The 14,890-nt window shown below is 38.5% G+C and overlaps 1 protein-coding gene across 2 annotated transcripts in view; it reads right to left on the reverse strand.

The window, feature by feature from the left end:
- The window catches only part of LOC111873164 (exportin-T), a 43,451-nt gene that overhangs the window by 14,216 nt on the left and 14,345 nt on the right, over positions 1-14,890 (reverse strand). For both annotated transcript variants that reach the window (XM_023867648.2, XM_023867647.2), the window contains exons 8-14: positions 11,002-11,146; positions 10,118-10,263; positions 7,412-7,613; positions 6,190-6,440; positions 5,502-5,664; positions 4,030-4,272; positions 3,024-3,209 (exon numbers count right to left, since the gene is read on the reverse strand). In XM_023867648.2, coding sequence (XP_023723416.1) covers positions 3,024-3,209; positions 4,030-4,272; positions 5,502-5,664; positions 6,190-6,440; positions 7,412-7,613; positions 10,118-10,263; positions 11,002-11,146 — 1,336 coding nt within the window. The remainder of the gene's footprint in view (positions 1-3,023; positions 3,210-4,029; positions 4,273-5,501; positions 5,665-6,189; positions 6,441-7,411; positions 7,614-10,117; positions 10,264-11,001; positions 11,147-14,890) is intronic.

Raw genomic sequence — 14,890 nt, forward strand, 5'->3', positions numbered from 1 at the left:
ATAAAACAATTAATATGAATGATGGAAATCTTTTTGCATTCTTAAAATCTGATTAAATTGAGGTTCAAATGTTGAAACGCTAATCACAAGTAGCGACTTTAAATGTTCATTGGATAAATTTGCCCTGTATTTCGGCTTGATGTACTTCATCTGGGAAAAAAGTTTGTTCCCACAGATACGTCATCCCAAAAATGGAGATAAATTTACAAGCAAATTTCTTTAAATTTCGAAATTGCTCAGAGTTCAGAAATTTATAAAATTTGATCAAATTTCCTTCCATGTATTTGTCTTTAATATGATAATTTTCCTGAAGTTCAATAATTTCCATTTGAATTTGACATCTGCAGCATCAGAATGAAATGGATTTTGAAACAATCTAATTTCTTGAGCACTGGAATCCAAATCAGCAAATCGCTTCGAAAATAGTTCTTTCAAATCTAAAATGACTAAATTTGCAAACGAGGAAGGAAATTCTGCTTCACCCTTTTTATGCAACTCTGCCGAGTATAGCATATGAACAAAGTTACAATTTTTCACTTGCCTTTCCAGAAGTATTAACTTTGCTCTGAATGCCTTGATAAGTGCAAATAAATCACAGATTAAGTTATTTTCACCCTGCAACTTTAAATTAAAATGGTTCATATGGTTCACCAGATCAGGAAAACTGCTAATTTCCAAAGCCACTTGGTATCTGATAAAAGTGGTTCGTGATGGTTTTCTTTGGTAAGAAATATATCATTTTCATTCCTGAGCTGAAAGAAGCGTGAAATAACCTTTCCACAGCTAAGCCATCGAACTGCAGTATAATATGTCAGGTCAATAAGCTCGGAATCACATCTACCAGTACTCACTGGAAAATTAGTTCAATTGGCGCACTTCTGCACAATTCTTTCGCAGGCCGGATAAAATCACATCGCGGGCCGCATGTGGCCCGTGGGCCGTAGTTTGGTGACCCTTGTTCTAAAGCAAAGTTGAAAAGGAGTAGCGATAAACCATCTCCTTGTTTTAGCTCATTCTGGACAGGGAAATTATCAGACAAATGTTTACCCATATGGACTTTACCATACGTTTCATTTAAGCACATTTTAATCAGCCTAACTAGTTTCGTGCGTACCCCAAACTCTATCAGAATATTGTTCAATACTTCCCTCCTAACTGAATCATGGGCTTTCTTGAAGTTTACAAATAGCTGATGTACTGTCTCGCTGTACTCCCATATTTTCTCCAGTATCTGATGAATGCAAAAGATCTGATCAGTTGTTAATCTGTTATGTTGAAACCCACACTGATAATCCCCAATAATTTCATCTATGTATGGACTTAGCCTTGAGAGAAGAATATTGGATAAAATTTTGCATGAAGTTGATAGTGGTGATATCCCCCTATAACTACTACATTCAGTTTTATAACCCTTCTTGTGACAATAATGGGCTCCTTCCACTGATCAGGCAATTTTTCCTCATTCCAAATAGAATTAATTAGCTTATGGATCTTAGAACGTAATATTTCATCTCTTTCTTGAATCAGTTCTGCTGGAATTTGATCATTACCTGGCAATTTATACGTTCTCAAATTTGCAATAGCAATTCAGCAAGTTGCATGAGGAAACCTGTTACAGAATCCAATTTTCACACACTTTTCACCATTTTCTAGCCTTTTAATATTTCCATTTTTCTTCTTTAAAGTCAAGTTTTCACTTTTATTCTTGCATGGGAGTGTTCTTAGAATAACAAACTGCATCAAAAGATTTCAGATGAAATGAAATGCAATCAGAATTTCAACTAACTTCTACTGTAAACAAGCATCACTATTATTACAATGCACCAATGTGATGATAATGGGCAGTGCTACCAGTGGCAGCTGGGGGAACTACTGTGTGTAAGGAAGGGGTAGACTGGTGAGGATGATATCATTAGGTGTGTTATATCATGCAGTTTTCAGTACACACAATGGCTTGGTCAGGAGAACATCATGCGTTCATGCTGGAAGAGTTTATTAAAAACGGCAGTTCTGTGATCAAAACCCAGCGAGCCTTTCACACTCAGTCGGTGTGATCCCATTCCCACTGGACCAACAATTAGAAATTGGGCATCAAATTTTAGAGCGACATCTTCTGCATTAGAAAGAAAATCATCAGGCTGATTGTGGTGTCTGGGGTCCCTACTTCTTCGAAGAAGATGGTGAAGTCATTACAGTGACTTCTGTTCGATATTGTTACATGCTTGAAAATTTTCTTCTGCCGAAATTGGATGAATTATTGCAAGATCATGACCTGGAAGATATCTGGTTCCAACAAGATGGTGCTATGGCCCACACCTCGCATCGTTCAATGGAGATTCTAAGACAAATGTTTTATGGTCATCTCTCTCTGTGGCCCCCCAGATCGCCCGATCTAACACCATGCCTCAAGGCAAAGGTGTACACACATCGTCCCCAAACTATCGATGAACTGAAGGCTGCCATCACTGAAGAAATCAACACTATTCCACGTAATATGACTTGTAGTCATGGAAAACTTCCAAAACAGGCTCCATCAGTGTATGGAAAACAGAGGTGGCCTTTTGGAAGATATTATTTTTAAAACCCATTAAAATAAAACTGCATTCTATGTCCTTTTAAATAATAAAATAATTTTGCCTGCATCTTTCCTTATTTCTATTCCACGCATTTTTGAATTCGGAAAGGTTTACATGCCCCACCCTGTATAAAATGCTATATTTTCTTTGATTGCATGAGAATTTTGGATGCGCAGATACTGGATAACCAGGAGTTTAATGTAGAAACGTGGAAAAATATAGATACATGGATGTAAGCAGGAGTGAAGGTAGGCAGGTAAATGCTCACACCCATGCTCATACTATAAACAGTATTCACTAACCTACATAACCATTTTCTCTCCTGAAAACTACCTTGGGGTGGGGGTACAAATATACAATGGGTACATAATATTTCCAGTAACTGAAGTCAAACGAAGCTTCTAAACACTATGGAAACAGAGCCACACAACTCAAAAATTGACTTACTTTAAATTTTGCAATTATCTGCACAATCAGGGGAATATATTCCTGAATGCTTCGAATGTCATTGCCCTTTAAAAGACCTTCCGATGCCTGTGGAATGTAAGGGAGAACTTCCTCCTCTAAGCATACTACCATCCTATGGAGGAACTGCCGCACTCCACTTTGCAGTATCCGTGACTGTGTTGGAATCTGAGAAGAAAACAAAATAACTTCAACCTTTCCAGTATGTATGGATAGATATATTTATAAATTCTATTTAAGACCCATTCCCTACTTTTAATCCAGCTCTCTTGCGTAACCAGTACATACTGCTTGTACATCCTTCGCACACACCTTGCGCTGCAGTCCACAACACTAAAGAGTGATCAGAAATACGGTAAACTTGGAAAGTTTAATGCATTTGCTGCTTGCGGTTGGTACAATTTAGTGCAAGACTATGAGCAGAGAGCACAAACTTGTAAATCTCCTGTTCAAATCTCATCTTCCCCTTAACATGGTACACCCCCTAAAGATGGTCTTGTATGACTGAAAATGTCAGGGTTTTAACATCATGTAATCAACACAAGAAAATAAATTAGATATACTTGGAACGTAATTTATATTCCATACTAACACTCTTGATGGCCGCGCCATAGCAAGTGTTTAGTTGCTTGCTTCCCACCGAGGTGGCCCGAGTTCGATCCCGGGTCTGGTCAAGTGGGATTTGTGGTGGACAAAGTTGTGTTGGGGCAGGTTTTCTCTGAGTACTTTGGTTTCTCCTGACAATCTTCATTCCATCAACTGCTCCACAATCACCCTCACCTATCATCTGGGGCTGGTACAATAGACCAGAAGTGGCTGCAGTACAAGGGACTTAGTCCCACCCCACTAGCAATAAAAAAAAAACACTCTTGATCCAATGTGAAAACCTGCAATCATACAAGTATACCATACTGGTGGCAAATGATTAAATCAGAGAGGTAAAAAGTACATAGTTTACAGCATACAGCCATTTAATAAAGAGTATTACCTGCAGGCATCCAAGGAAAACCTTCATGGCCTCAATAAATATAGGCACACAACAACAAGACTTCATCGTCTGATGGTTCGTGAATGCCTTGCTGGCACGGCTAGTAACAGCCATAGCATGGCAAAGAGACTGAGCCAATAGCTCTTGCTTCTGCTCATCCATCTCCACTAGCAATTGGGACACCAAAGTCTTAAATTTATCCATCACAGGAATGAGCATGTTTGACATTAGCATCCCTTTTTGCTGAAAACACAACATAATTTGTTTTACTTAAAAATTACATAAAATTATACATCAATAAGAAACACATTTTAGAATTAACCAATATCACTATTTACAAATCACAGCAGTATGTAATGAGGATTCACTAAATTAAACTTGCAGTTTGATGTAGTCATTTCAGTTTGTGCTGTTAAACTCCAGTGTTCAGCCACTGTAAAACTGCAATGATTTGTGAATAAAGATGTCAGTCGTTGCAGTCATAACCTGGATGCTAAATTATGCCATGATATTTTTACCTGTCATTGTGGGTAGTACATGATGAAGTGTATTGTCTCCAAAGAGACTTTTATGGTACACAGAAACAATTAAGGAGTTCATTACTACTTCAAAAATTGATGAACAGATGTTGATGAAACATTTTTATCCAGCTGTATTCAACAGAAATTGGAAAGAAAATAATAAAAGTCCTAGGATAGTAGCTGAAGTTAGTGATGAAGAGGAAGATGAAACAGTTATGAAGTTAAGAAATACAGAACTTCCAGGATATTCCATTATGAATGAAATACTAAAGTATGTTTTTGTATGGATGCCATTTTTACAACAACAAAGACTTAAGAGTATGGAACACACTCTCCAATGTAAACTGGAGGTACAAGGCAAAGTGACTGAACAACTAATGGCAAAACTTCAGCTGATCATAAGTGTTCTATACACAGCATGAGAGTGGTATGCTGTATGAGCAGTCTGTTATCATATAAAGTCCTACTGTAAAAACTGTGGCACAGGTTTCTCAAAAGTAGCAATGAGTCATGATCAGAAGAAGGCAGTCATATGACTGGACCCCCATGTCCAAAATGTGTCGGAACATGGCTACTTGATCAATTACGCACCTAGAGCAAAATGTGGTGATGATTGCCATCCTGCTAAAACAAATGTTCTCATGATCATGAAAGAGCACATTCTACAATAAAATGGGAAGTGTTCTTTCAAGGAAATCAATGTACTGGATTCCACCAAGAGTCTGCCAACACATGTGGTTTAGTTAGGGAAACATCTACAATTCTGGTCCAATGTTGATGCAAAATGTTTGTTGAAATTAAGGAGTATAAGAATTGTTCAATGCTCATTTATAGGTCATAGAGACTGTGTACTCCAATCCTCATGAATGTTACCACATACACTATACATACAAGGGGATATCTCCTTGAAACAATTCAGAGTTAAAGATCTAAAAGAGAAGTATGAAGTACCTGAGCACCAAAGGCCCCTGACACAATCATCACTGCTGCAGCTTCATACAAATACAATTGGTCATCTTCACTAATGAGGCTTGATCCATTTTCTGGGGGAACCAGAACCAGCAGGTACTGCAGGGGTCCCAGAATTTCCTTTATATATGGCTGTATCAATGTCCTGGAAACAATTTTATACAATGAGTACACCATATAAGGAAAAAAACATGTACAGTGGCCATCTGTATTCATGTTTCAAGTCTGATATACCTTAGGCTGGGGTCATGTTCACTGCCCTGAACAAATCCATAAACATTAACAACAATGTCTGTTCACAACACAGTCCTATGTCAATAATCTCCTTCCTGAAAGGTTGCTGTAATGACAAACCAAACAAATACAGCAGCACCATCCATATCTCAATGTGTAGGCTATGCATATTACATTTGGCTTCATTGAGGATTGGAACAAAAACAAATCCACCAACAATAATTTTTTTCAACAACAGCCCCTTGAATCACTTTGTGCATTTCCAAGGGGTTCACAAAGCACATTTTTGGAACAGTTACTTTATTCCTTGTTATAATCACTTATATTGTTACTAACAGTTTATCTAAACAGAAAACAATTCTTTTTGTTGTATTTAATAAACAAACATAAAACATAAAATAGCAACAAACTGAAGTCTTAATTTCCAAATACTTGCCTCAGGCACTTGACAAAACGTGAAAATAAATAAGCGCAGCGACTGCGAACAAGTGGACTACTGTTCCTCACACCACGTTGGTCAAGGAAGGCTGTTAACACATACGGAATGTGTTCTGGTTCTGTGTTAAAGAACTTCTCATAACGCACGACAGTCTCAACATACTGCAATGTGACTGCTGGATGTGGGTAGTGGCTCACGTCACAAGTAACCAACACATGCATCATTGTCTGCATGGCTGACACTTTGGTCTGAAACATTACAGTTCTAATTTAAATGAAAATCCAATCACAGATATTTGCTTAAAATTAGAACGAAGTACTCATTTTGCAGAACTCTCTTCCCTATGAATGAGATTCTTCCAAATACACTACAATTATGTAATTACAAGCTTCACAATTTCTGCTCTTCATCTATATTGTTTGGGTGATTAAAGTATGAAAGATAAGGTGAGTCTGAAATGCAGTAAACACAGAGGGAAACAAGTATGGCACGTAAGATTAGCTGAAAAAGTTAAAGAAACGAAAATAATCTGAATAACTAGGAATAGATGGGAGGCTAACTCATGGTACAGGATATTACTTGTATGGCTGATTACTCTGCCAGTCAAGATATTCCTTACTTCCATCATATGCAAAGGTTCATCAACTAGTTAATAAAAGTCCTACACTAGACCTCATCCTGAGCCAGTTAAATCCAATCCACATCCTCTCACCCTATTCATTTATGACCTACTTTAATATTATTCTCCCATTTATATCTAGATATCAAAAGTGACCTTTTCTCTCAAGATTTTATTACCAACCATTTGCATGCATTTCTCACTGACTGCATGCAAGCAACATGTCCCTATAACCTCACCCCTTTTCACTTCATCACCTTAGCAATATGAAACATATGGATAGAAAGAATTTTAACAGTCTTCAACAAAAAAGTTGTCAGGATGTGAACTGAACTAGCTCAGAGTACTATTCTTTGATGTGTTTTGAGGATGGTGATGTCTCCTCAGATTCTGTGGGAGACACAATTAATGTCAACCTTGATGCATCATTCAATAACATTTATGACGACAAAGAAATGTGGGAAAAGGAAAGGGAAATTAACAGTATAAAAGCTTATATAACAAATAATCACGTGTCCATTGAATTATTCTAAAACTATTAAAATAAGACAAATATTTACTTATTCTATCTTTAAATTAACATACTCTCATATGACATACATGATCACCACTGAAATGGTTTCCACCAGATGCTGGAATAGCTTCACCCATCAGGTACAACAAATAAATGGCAATCTCCACATTCTGGAATGATGCAGTTCTCCATTCACTCAGCGTATTCGTGGTGAATTCACTTACATATTCAATAACCAACTCTTTATTCACACCTGCCAAGTTGTCAAACAATACTTTCAACTGCTTTCTAAAAGAAAAAAAAACATAGCAGCAAGATTCAGTAAGGATTTACAGTTTTCCACCATCATCACTCATATCACTGATCACACAAAAACCGCGGACGACTCAAGCATAAATTGAAAGCAATCCCAACAAAATTCTGACAGCATATACAGACATGAATGGATTATATCCAGATTTTGCCATAAACTTCAGCACATAACACCACAGCTTGCTGCATTAACTATTATTTAATTTTTGCATTAAACTTCATCATATCAGTAAAAATTATATAGCAAAAGAGAATTAACAGTTCTGCAAGAGAGAAAGGGGAAGATGGATATATGCATTTGTACTGTCTATTTGGAGAGACAAAGAATCCAATTCCTGTTAACGGTAAAAATTAATCATGATTAATAATTTACATTTGTTATTAACGACAGGTTGATTCATGAATATGGAGAAGTTGGGGCAAAGAGAACTGGCAAGGGAAACTGAAGTACTTGGAGAAACCTATCCCAGTGCTACTTCATCCACCCAAATCCCACGGGACCTGACCTCCAATCAAACCCACTTCCCCATTGAAGGAAGTCACTGACTGACTGACTGAGCTATGGCACAGTCCCTTGATTTATAGCCTCTGAAAGTGTTTGTATAGAACTCAAGCCATGTAAAGTAGCCTCAATCTGAGTGGTGCTACAGCGAGCAGAAACTCACTGCAAAGCAATCCACACAGGAGAAGCTACTGAGACTATGAAATGCTCATGTGAGTCATCACCACCTACAGTGAGAGCTCTACGCTGCATACACACAAGTGGCAGTGATCATGTCATTAATAATTCTGTGAACAAACGAATTATCTTAAAATTTTCTAAAGAAACATGGGATATGCTGCAGACTTATTATTATTATTATTATTTGGAGGGGGTCGGTTACCCCATGCACTGTGATCATTTATTGATCTATTGTATGTCCCCCTTTTTAAGTATTCTAACTAGTCGCCCTGCCCTTTCAGTATTGATGCTTGGTATCAGCCCCTTTCTGCCAGCAAGGTCAGCCCTCTCTGGTAGTGGTCCCTGATACTTACCCATCTACTGGAGGGATTGGAAACTACTTGGGCAGGAAACTGCCTAATTTTGCTGAGAGGTCTCCTAGAGACATGAAGATGTTTTACATGCCATAAATCTATGACACGGGACAGACGGCTTAAAGTCCCTCCTGAAAGACTTGTTCCCAAATTTTTCTGCCCTTAAAAACTCCATGACCTCTGTCGGGTTTGAACCCGCATACCTTGAGTCATGAGGTTGGAATGTTACCCCTAGACTACGGAGGCCGCTTATGCTGCAGACTTACTCAGCAGCCTAAGGGTAATTATCTAATTTTGTCTGTCAAATATCTTAATTTTGTCACCATAAAATATCACTTTTGATGGGAACCTTGAATGCCAAACCAACATGTCTAATGGTGTTTCCACTTAACAAAACTTTCACAGCAAAAAAAAAAAAAAATTCTCTGCAACATATTATGATTTATCTATAGCGCTCTAACAGTGAAATCATACAAACCTCATATCTGGAAACTGATTTACAGCTAAGCTACTACAGAGCATAAGAAGGGATCTGAGTGACCACTTGGCTAGTATCTATGACTGCTCACACAGTGTTACCAGTGTCAGAACTAGTCATAAATGGGAATAAATTATAAGGAATTAGCATTTTAATGTGAACCAAATTAACTAATATTCAATGAAACATGTACTTCAGTATTACAAATGTGACAGCATTAATAGTCCACACACATATTCATTAAGACCCTGTCATGTGAACTCATACCTTATGTGCATATAACTTGCAAACATTTATGATGTCTAAATCAGGCATGTCCAACTTCAAACAGGCTGTGATCGACTTTTTAGTGTCAAAACTGCCAGTGATCTACCACCCCCTCCTATCGTCGTACCTCACTTTAAGCAAAAATATTGGTAAAAATAACAAGACACATGGCTTGTTGTAAAAGCAACATACATTGAAAGTACAGACTACTTTAACACGTATTTTCCCTGCAAAATCTGAATATAATCATATTATATTACAAGTGAATTTACATGCTTTTCACGCATAATTTCCTTATAGGCCTAAGAGATTGACAAAAATCGTTCCGCGATCGACACATTGGACATGCCTGGGCTAAATTATTGCTGTCTTATAGGCAACACATCAGTGACAGTTCAGTTGGAAACATGGGATAAAATAATGGTTTATTTACTCAGAAGGAAACCCAGTTTCCTTTCTAACAGCATGTAGAAATCACTGTGCTAATAAGAGAAACAATAGGATGATAGAAGGTGCATTACAGGAAACAGATAAAAGACAGTTTTATCATAAAGAAAACAAACTTTTTATGCACAATATGATAAAATTAACTTTTCTCTGGCAAAACATACTTTCCAACTACTGATCATCACCATTTTACTCGATCCATCCCAACTACAAGACAAAATGGGTTTCAGAATTATAAAAGTGACATGTTCACCTGAATTCCTGGAATGTAGCCTCATCTTCACCTTCTTGCTCAAAGCGATATGATTCATCATACTTCATTTTGTGCACAACTGTAAGCAGGAGCGAGCGTGCATACCCAAGCTGCTCCTCTGTCAGCATCACTTTCCCCTTCAACATCTGTTCACAGATATTCTAACTTATTCCACTGGCAATGATTCAGTGCAGTAGACAAAATATAATGAAGTAGATGGAAGAAGTCATGATACTTTAAACCAGATTACAGTAACAATTATTAAGAAATGGTAGTAAGAAGGCCATGAAAATGACAGCAATGAATCTGGTGGACTGATACATATTTACACAGAGTGCATTCCTATAGAATAAGCTGTACAAAAGAAAAACGAAAAGGCTACGGGATACGAGGCTAAGCTCAAGACCTACAGTATGTGCATTATGTCCAAGATAATATACTCTTTACATATTATCATACAAGAATACTGACACAATTTTAAGAAGAAAATTTATAACAAGTTTTAAAGGAAATGATTTTATTTTTTAATGAGCACGCTTAAACAATTAAATTTTAAGTATTATATTATTGTTATAAATTCAGAATTCATAGAAGGGTAAGTGATGGATTGTGATGGGGTAAGAACAGAGCCCTCTGACAGCACTGCACCATGTTAAAGTACACCCACATCACAAATATAAAAACCAGGCCATAGTTAAACTGTATAAAGTAATGTATGGTTGTTATATCCATGATCACAAATGACTGCCACAAAATTAATTTAGCACAGGAGGTTACACTAGAGTTAATTCACTCAGGTTTCCCGCAGGAACACCAATTTAAAAAATAAGGACAGCAAAGTTGCCACACACAGAAAAAAATGAATATTTTCAATTAATACTCACGTGGATATATTCCTTGGCAAACTCCAAAACTGCTGCAGATACATCATCATAATCATTACTGAGAAACTCGATCATAATTGGAACTTTTCGTTCAACTGCATTCTGCAGTAATGCTACCTGCTCTGCAGATCCTGATTTTGACAGTCTGAAATAGCAACAAGTATCTTGTTTTCTAAAGGACACCTCAGATCACAGTCTACACAGGTACATCAGTCACTGATAGTTCTGTATTTCAGAATAATTTAATGTGGGTGTAGCTTCCGGCTCTTTAAGAATAATCCCTGGCATCTGCTTCGTTAAAATGTCTTCCAATATAAGTTCTAAGTTTGAAAAGAACGTGTTCTAGTATTTTATCATGCATACAGACTAATACACGTAGGTCGTGCCGAAAGTCATGAGCAACTTCTTTTTGCATGCAACCTGGGAACAGCAGACGAAAGAGAGTATGGTGGTAGGTGGAACCAGCTATTGTGTTAACCCTGAGTGTCTTGTGACATCAATAGCTTGCATCCTGTGACCAGTATCACTCCTAACAAAATGGCCGACAACGATATGTCGTTTCACCAGCGTGTTGTCATCGAATTGCTTGTGAAAGAGGAAATCCCTGCTGCAGAAATTCAATAGAGACTTCAGCGTGCTTATGGAAGTGTGTGTATAGGTGCGAGCAGTGTTCCAAGATGGGGGAAACATTTTAAAGACGGTAACACGAGCACTGAAGATGAACCTTGGAGCGGTCGTCCTCAAACAGCCTCTACTGAACGCAACAAGGTAAGAGTGGATGAAATCATTCAAGATGACAGGTGTGTGACTGTGGACACAATAGCCCGAAAACTTGGAATAGTGCACAGTCCAGTACAGGAGATGATTGAAAGCTTGGGCTATAGGAAAGTTTGTGCTCGTTGTGTCCCGCGGTTACTGACTGAAGACCACAAAGGTCAGCGAAAAGCCATCACCTCAGAACTGCTGCAGAGATATCGACATGAAGGCAATGATTTTTTGCTCTGTATTGTGACAGGTGACGAAAGTTGGTTTCACTATTTCAAGCCTGAAATGAAACGGCAGAGTATGGAATGGCACCATTTGCACTCTCCATCAAAAAAGAAAGCAAAGACAGTGCCATCAGATGCGAAGGTGATGGGCACAGTCTTCTGGGATGCAGAGGGGTTTATTCTGGCCAAATTCTTGGAACCTGGGCAAACCATCAATGCTGCTCGTTATGTCCAGACGCTGCACAAGCTCCGTTGTGCATTGCACGATAAACGTCCGGGACGAAACATCATCATCCTGCATGACAACACTCGCCCCCACACTGCTCACCTCACATTGGAAGCAATTGCAAAGATGGGGTGGGAAGTTCTTCCACATCCCTCCTACAGCCCTGATCTGGCACCCTCTGACTACCATCTTTTCGGATTTGTGAAGGATCAGCTGTGTGGACGTTTTGAGACAAGGGAGGCAATTCAGAAAGCAGTGCGTCAGTGTCTTCGGATAGCTGGAACGGAACTTTACAGAAGGGGAATTTTCAAACTCCCAGAATGCTGGGAGATATGTGTACAAAGAAGCGGCGATTATGTGGAAAAATAAAGAAAGGTCTGTAGACTGAGGTGATGTATTTGGTTTCAATAATAAAGCATGTTACTTTACAAAAAATTGTTGCTCATGACTTTCAGTACGACCCTCATACTATTATCGCCATGCAAATAAGAATGGGTATTCTTCCTTCACAATAGGCCTGAAAATTGCTCTTGCACCATAATCTGCCGTACTCTGGGTTACTTCTTTGTATGGTATGAAATCATTCAGTCCCTTTCAAAAATTCTTGTATTTTCTGTATTTTGTATTTATTCTTGTGGTTTAAGGAACATAATCAATGATAAGTATTTACGGCAAAGAATTTCTGGACATCAATTCAGGGACACTGTCAACCTGGATTTTACATGTAATGTTGTTCTTTTCTGTACAAACTCTCCAAAGTGGCATGAGTATTTGTTCAATATAACTTATAAACTCACATTTTTATGATCAGAATAGCATGATTTATGATATGTACAAGGGTTGGAACTTTAATAGTGGTAACACTGCTGTAGAGACGCCATGCAATGGAACCAAATAATGTCGCTTATACCACAGGTTGGTTACATACCTATATACCTACCTTACCTCGGAGCAAATGGACTCTCCCTTCCAACATCACACGCATGTGCAGTGACGAGAAGAACAGAGCCTTGTGTTAGCTGGCAGTCTAATGTAGTGCTGTCACGATGTTTTCGAAACAGGAACAACGGAGTTGGATAAAGATTGAATGTGCCAGAGGCCATACAGTGTCATCAAGGTCTTCAAGAGGCTTGCTGGGAATCTGCATTGCCTTACAGAACAGTGGCAAGGTGGGTAAAAGCCTTCAACGAGGGATGCCAAAATGTGGCAGACATGCGTCGGCCAGGTCCTCCTAGTGTCAGTGAAGAAGTGTATGCTCTCTCCGCGTTACTGGAGAGTGAACGACACCAAACGATTCGTGAGCTGGCCCGAGAGACAGGATTAGCACATATGACTGTGCTTCACATTCTGAAGGAATGCCTGGGCATGAGAAAAATTGCATCATGATGGGTTCCACATGATTTGACGGAAATGGAGAAATGGCTACAATACAACGCTGCTTGTAACCACTTGGAGTGCTATGAGAGGCTTTCTTACGCCATATCATTACACTGGATGAGACATGGGCCAAATCGAACGAGCCGCAACTGAAATGCCAATTGAATGAATGGCATCATTACGGGTCACCACGAAAATCAAAAGTTCATCAGAACCCCAGCAATGTGAAAGTTACAGTGATTCTCGTGTACGACTGTGATGGTGTTATCATAATGCATACTGTTCCCTGACAGAAGACTGTCAATGCGCAGTACTACTGTTCATTTTTGGAACACAACCTGCGACCAGCTTTGAGAAAGAAGCGGCGATACTTTCTGTAGAACCCACCCACCATCTTGCATGACAATGCTCGGCTGCATGCAGCGCAAGCTGTGCCTGATTTATTTGATTGATGGGGCTGGGAAGTGCTGTACCATCCACCATACTCCCTGGACTTAAGCCCCTGTGACTTTGACTTGATTCCTAAGATGAAGGAACCACTTCGTGGCATTCGCTTCAGAACTGTTCCAGAGATTCTTCAGCCAGTAAACCGCTCCATTCGAACTATCAACACAACAGGTGCTGCTAAAGGTATCCTACGACTTCCACATCGCTGGTAACGGGTTGTACACAATGCTGGTGACTACACTGAAGGACAGTAAAATTTCAAAACATGCATCTATTTTGTATCAGTTGTAAATAAGTAGTTGCCACTATTAAAGTTCCAACCCTCATAGTTAAAACCACTCTACAAGAATGTGACATGATTTACAATTACAAGTGTGGTCTAGTTACTGCTTATACTTTTATACCACATATAATGGATTAGCATCCATTTGCAACAGGATGCTGAAATACAGAATCATATAATGGATTTAAAATATTCAGCAATTGAAAACTCAGAAGAGATTAGGATCCGCAGGAATTTAACCTTTATCCTATGGGCATTTAAATTCCGATAAAGGCAGCCGTACGGAATATATTTAAATACCCGCGATTAGAAATCCGTAAAAACTGTAGTGACTTACTTAATTTGCTCCTATTTCTGCAATTTCTGTGATAAACGAACGAAATAAACGCTGTTTTTTTCTCGAAAGAATATAGAATCAGGTATTGTAATTTACAGATTGTATAAAACATGTTAAAATTTTTGCACTGACTCCAAAGAAAAAATTTCCCAGTTTCTTGTTTTTCTGCAAGAATTCATACGTTCTGTATACCCCTGAATGCAAGCTGCTTGATGACGACACTTGTGCAA

The sequence above is a fragment of the Cryptotermes secundus genome, unplaced genomic scaffold (genome assembly GCF_002891405.2).
Source record: "Cryptotermes secundus unplaced genomic scaffold, Csec_1.0 scaffold344, whole genome shotgun sequence".
Taxonomy (NCBI): Eukaryota; Metazoa; Arthropoda; class Insecta; order Blattodea; family Kalotermitidae; genus Cryptotermes; species Cryptotermes secundus.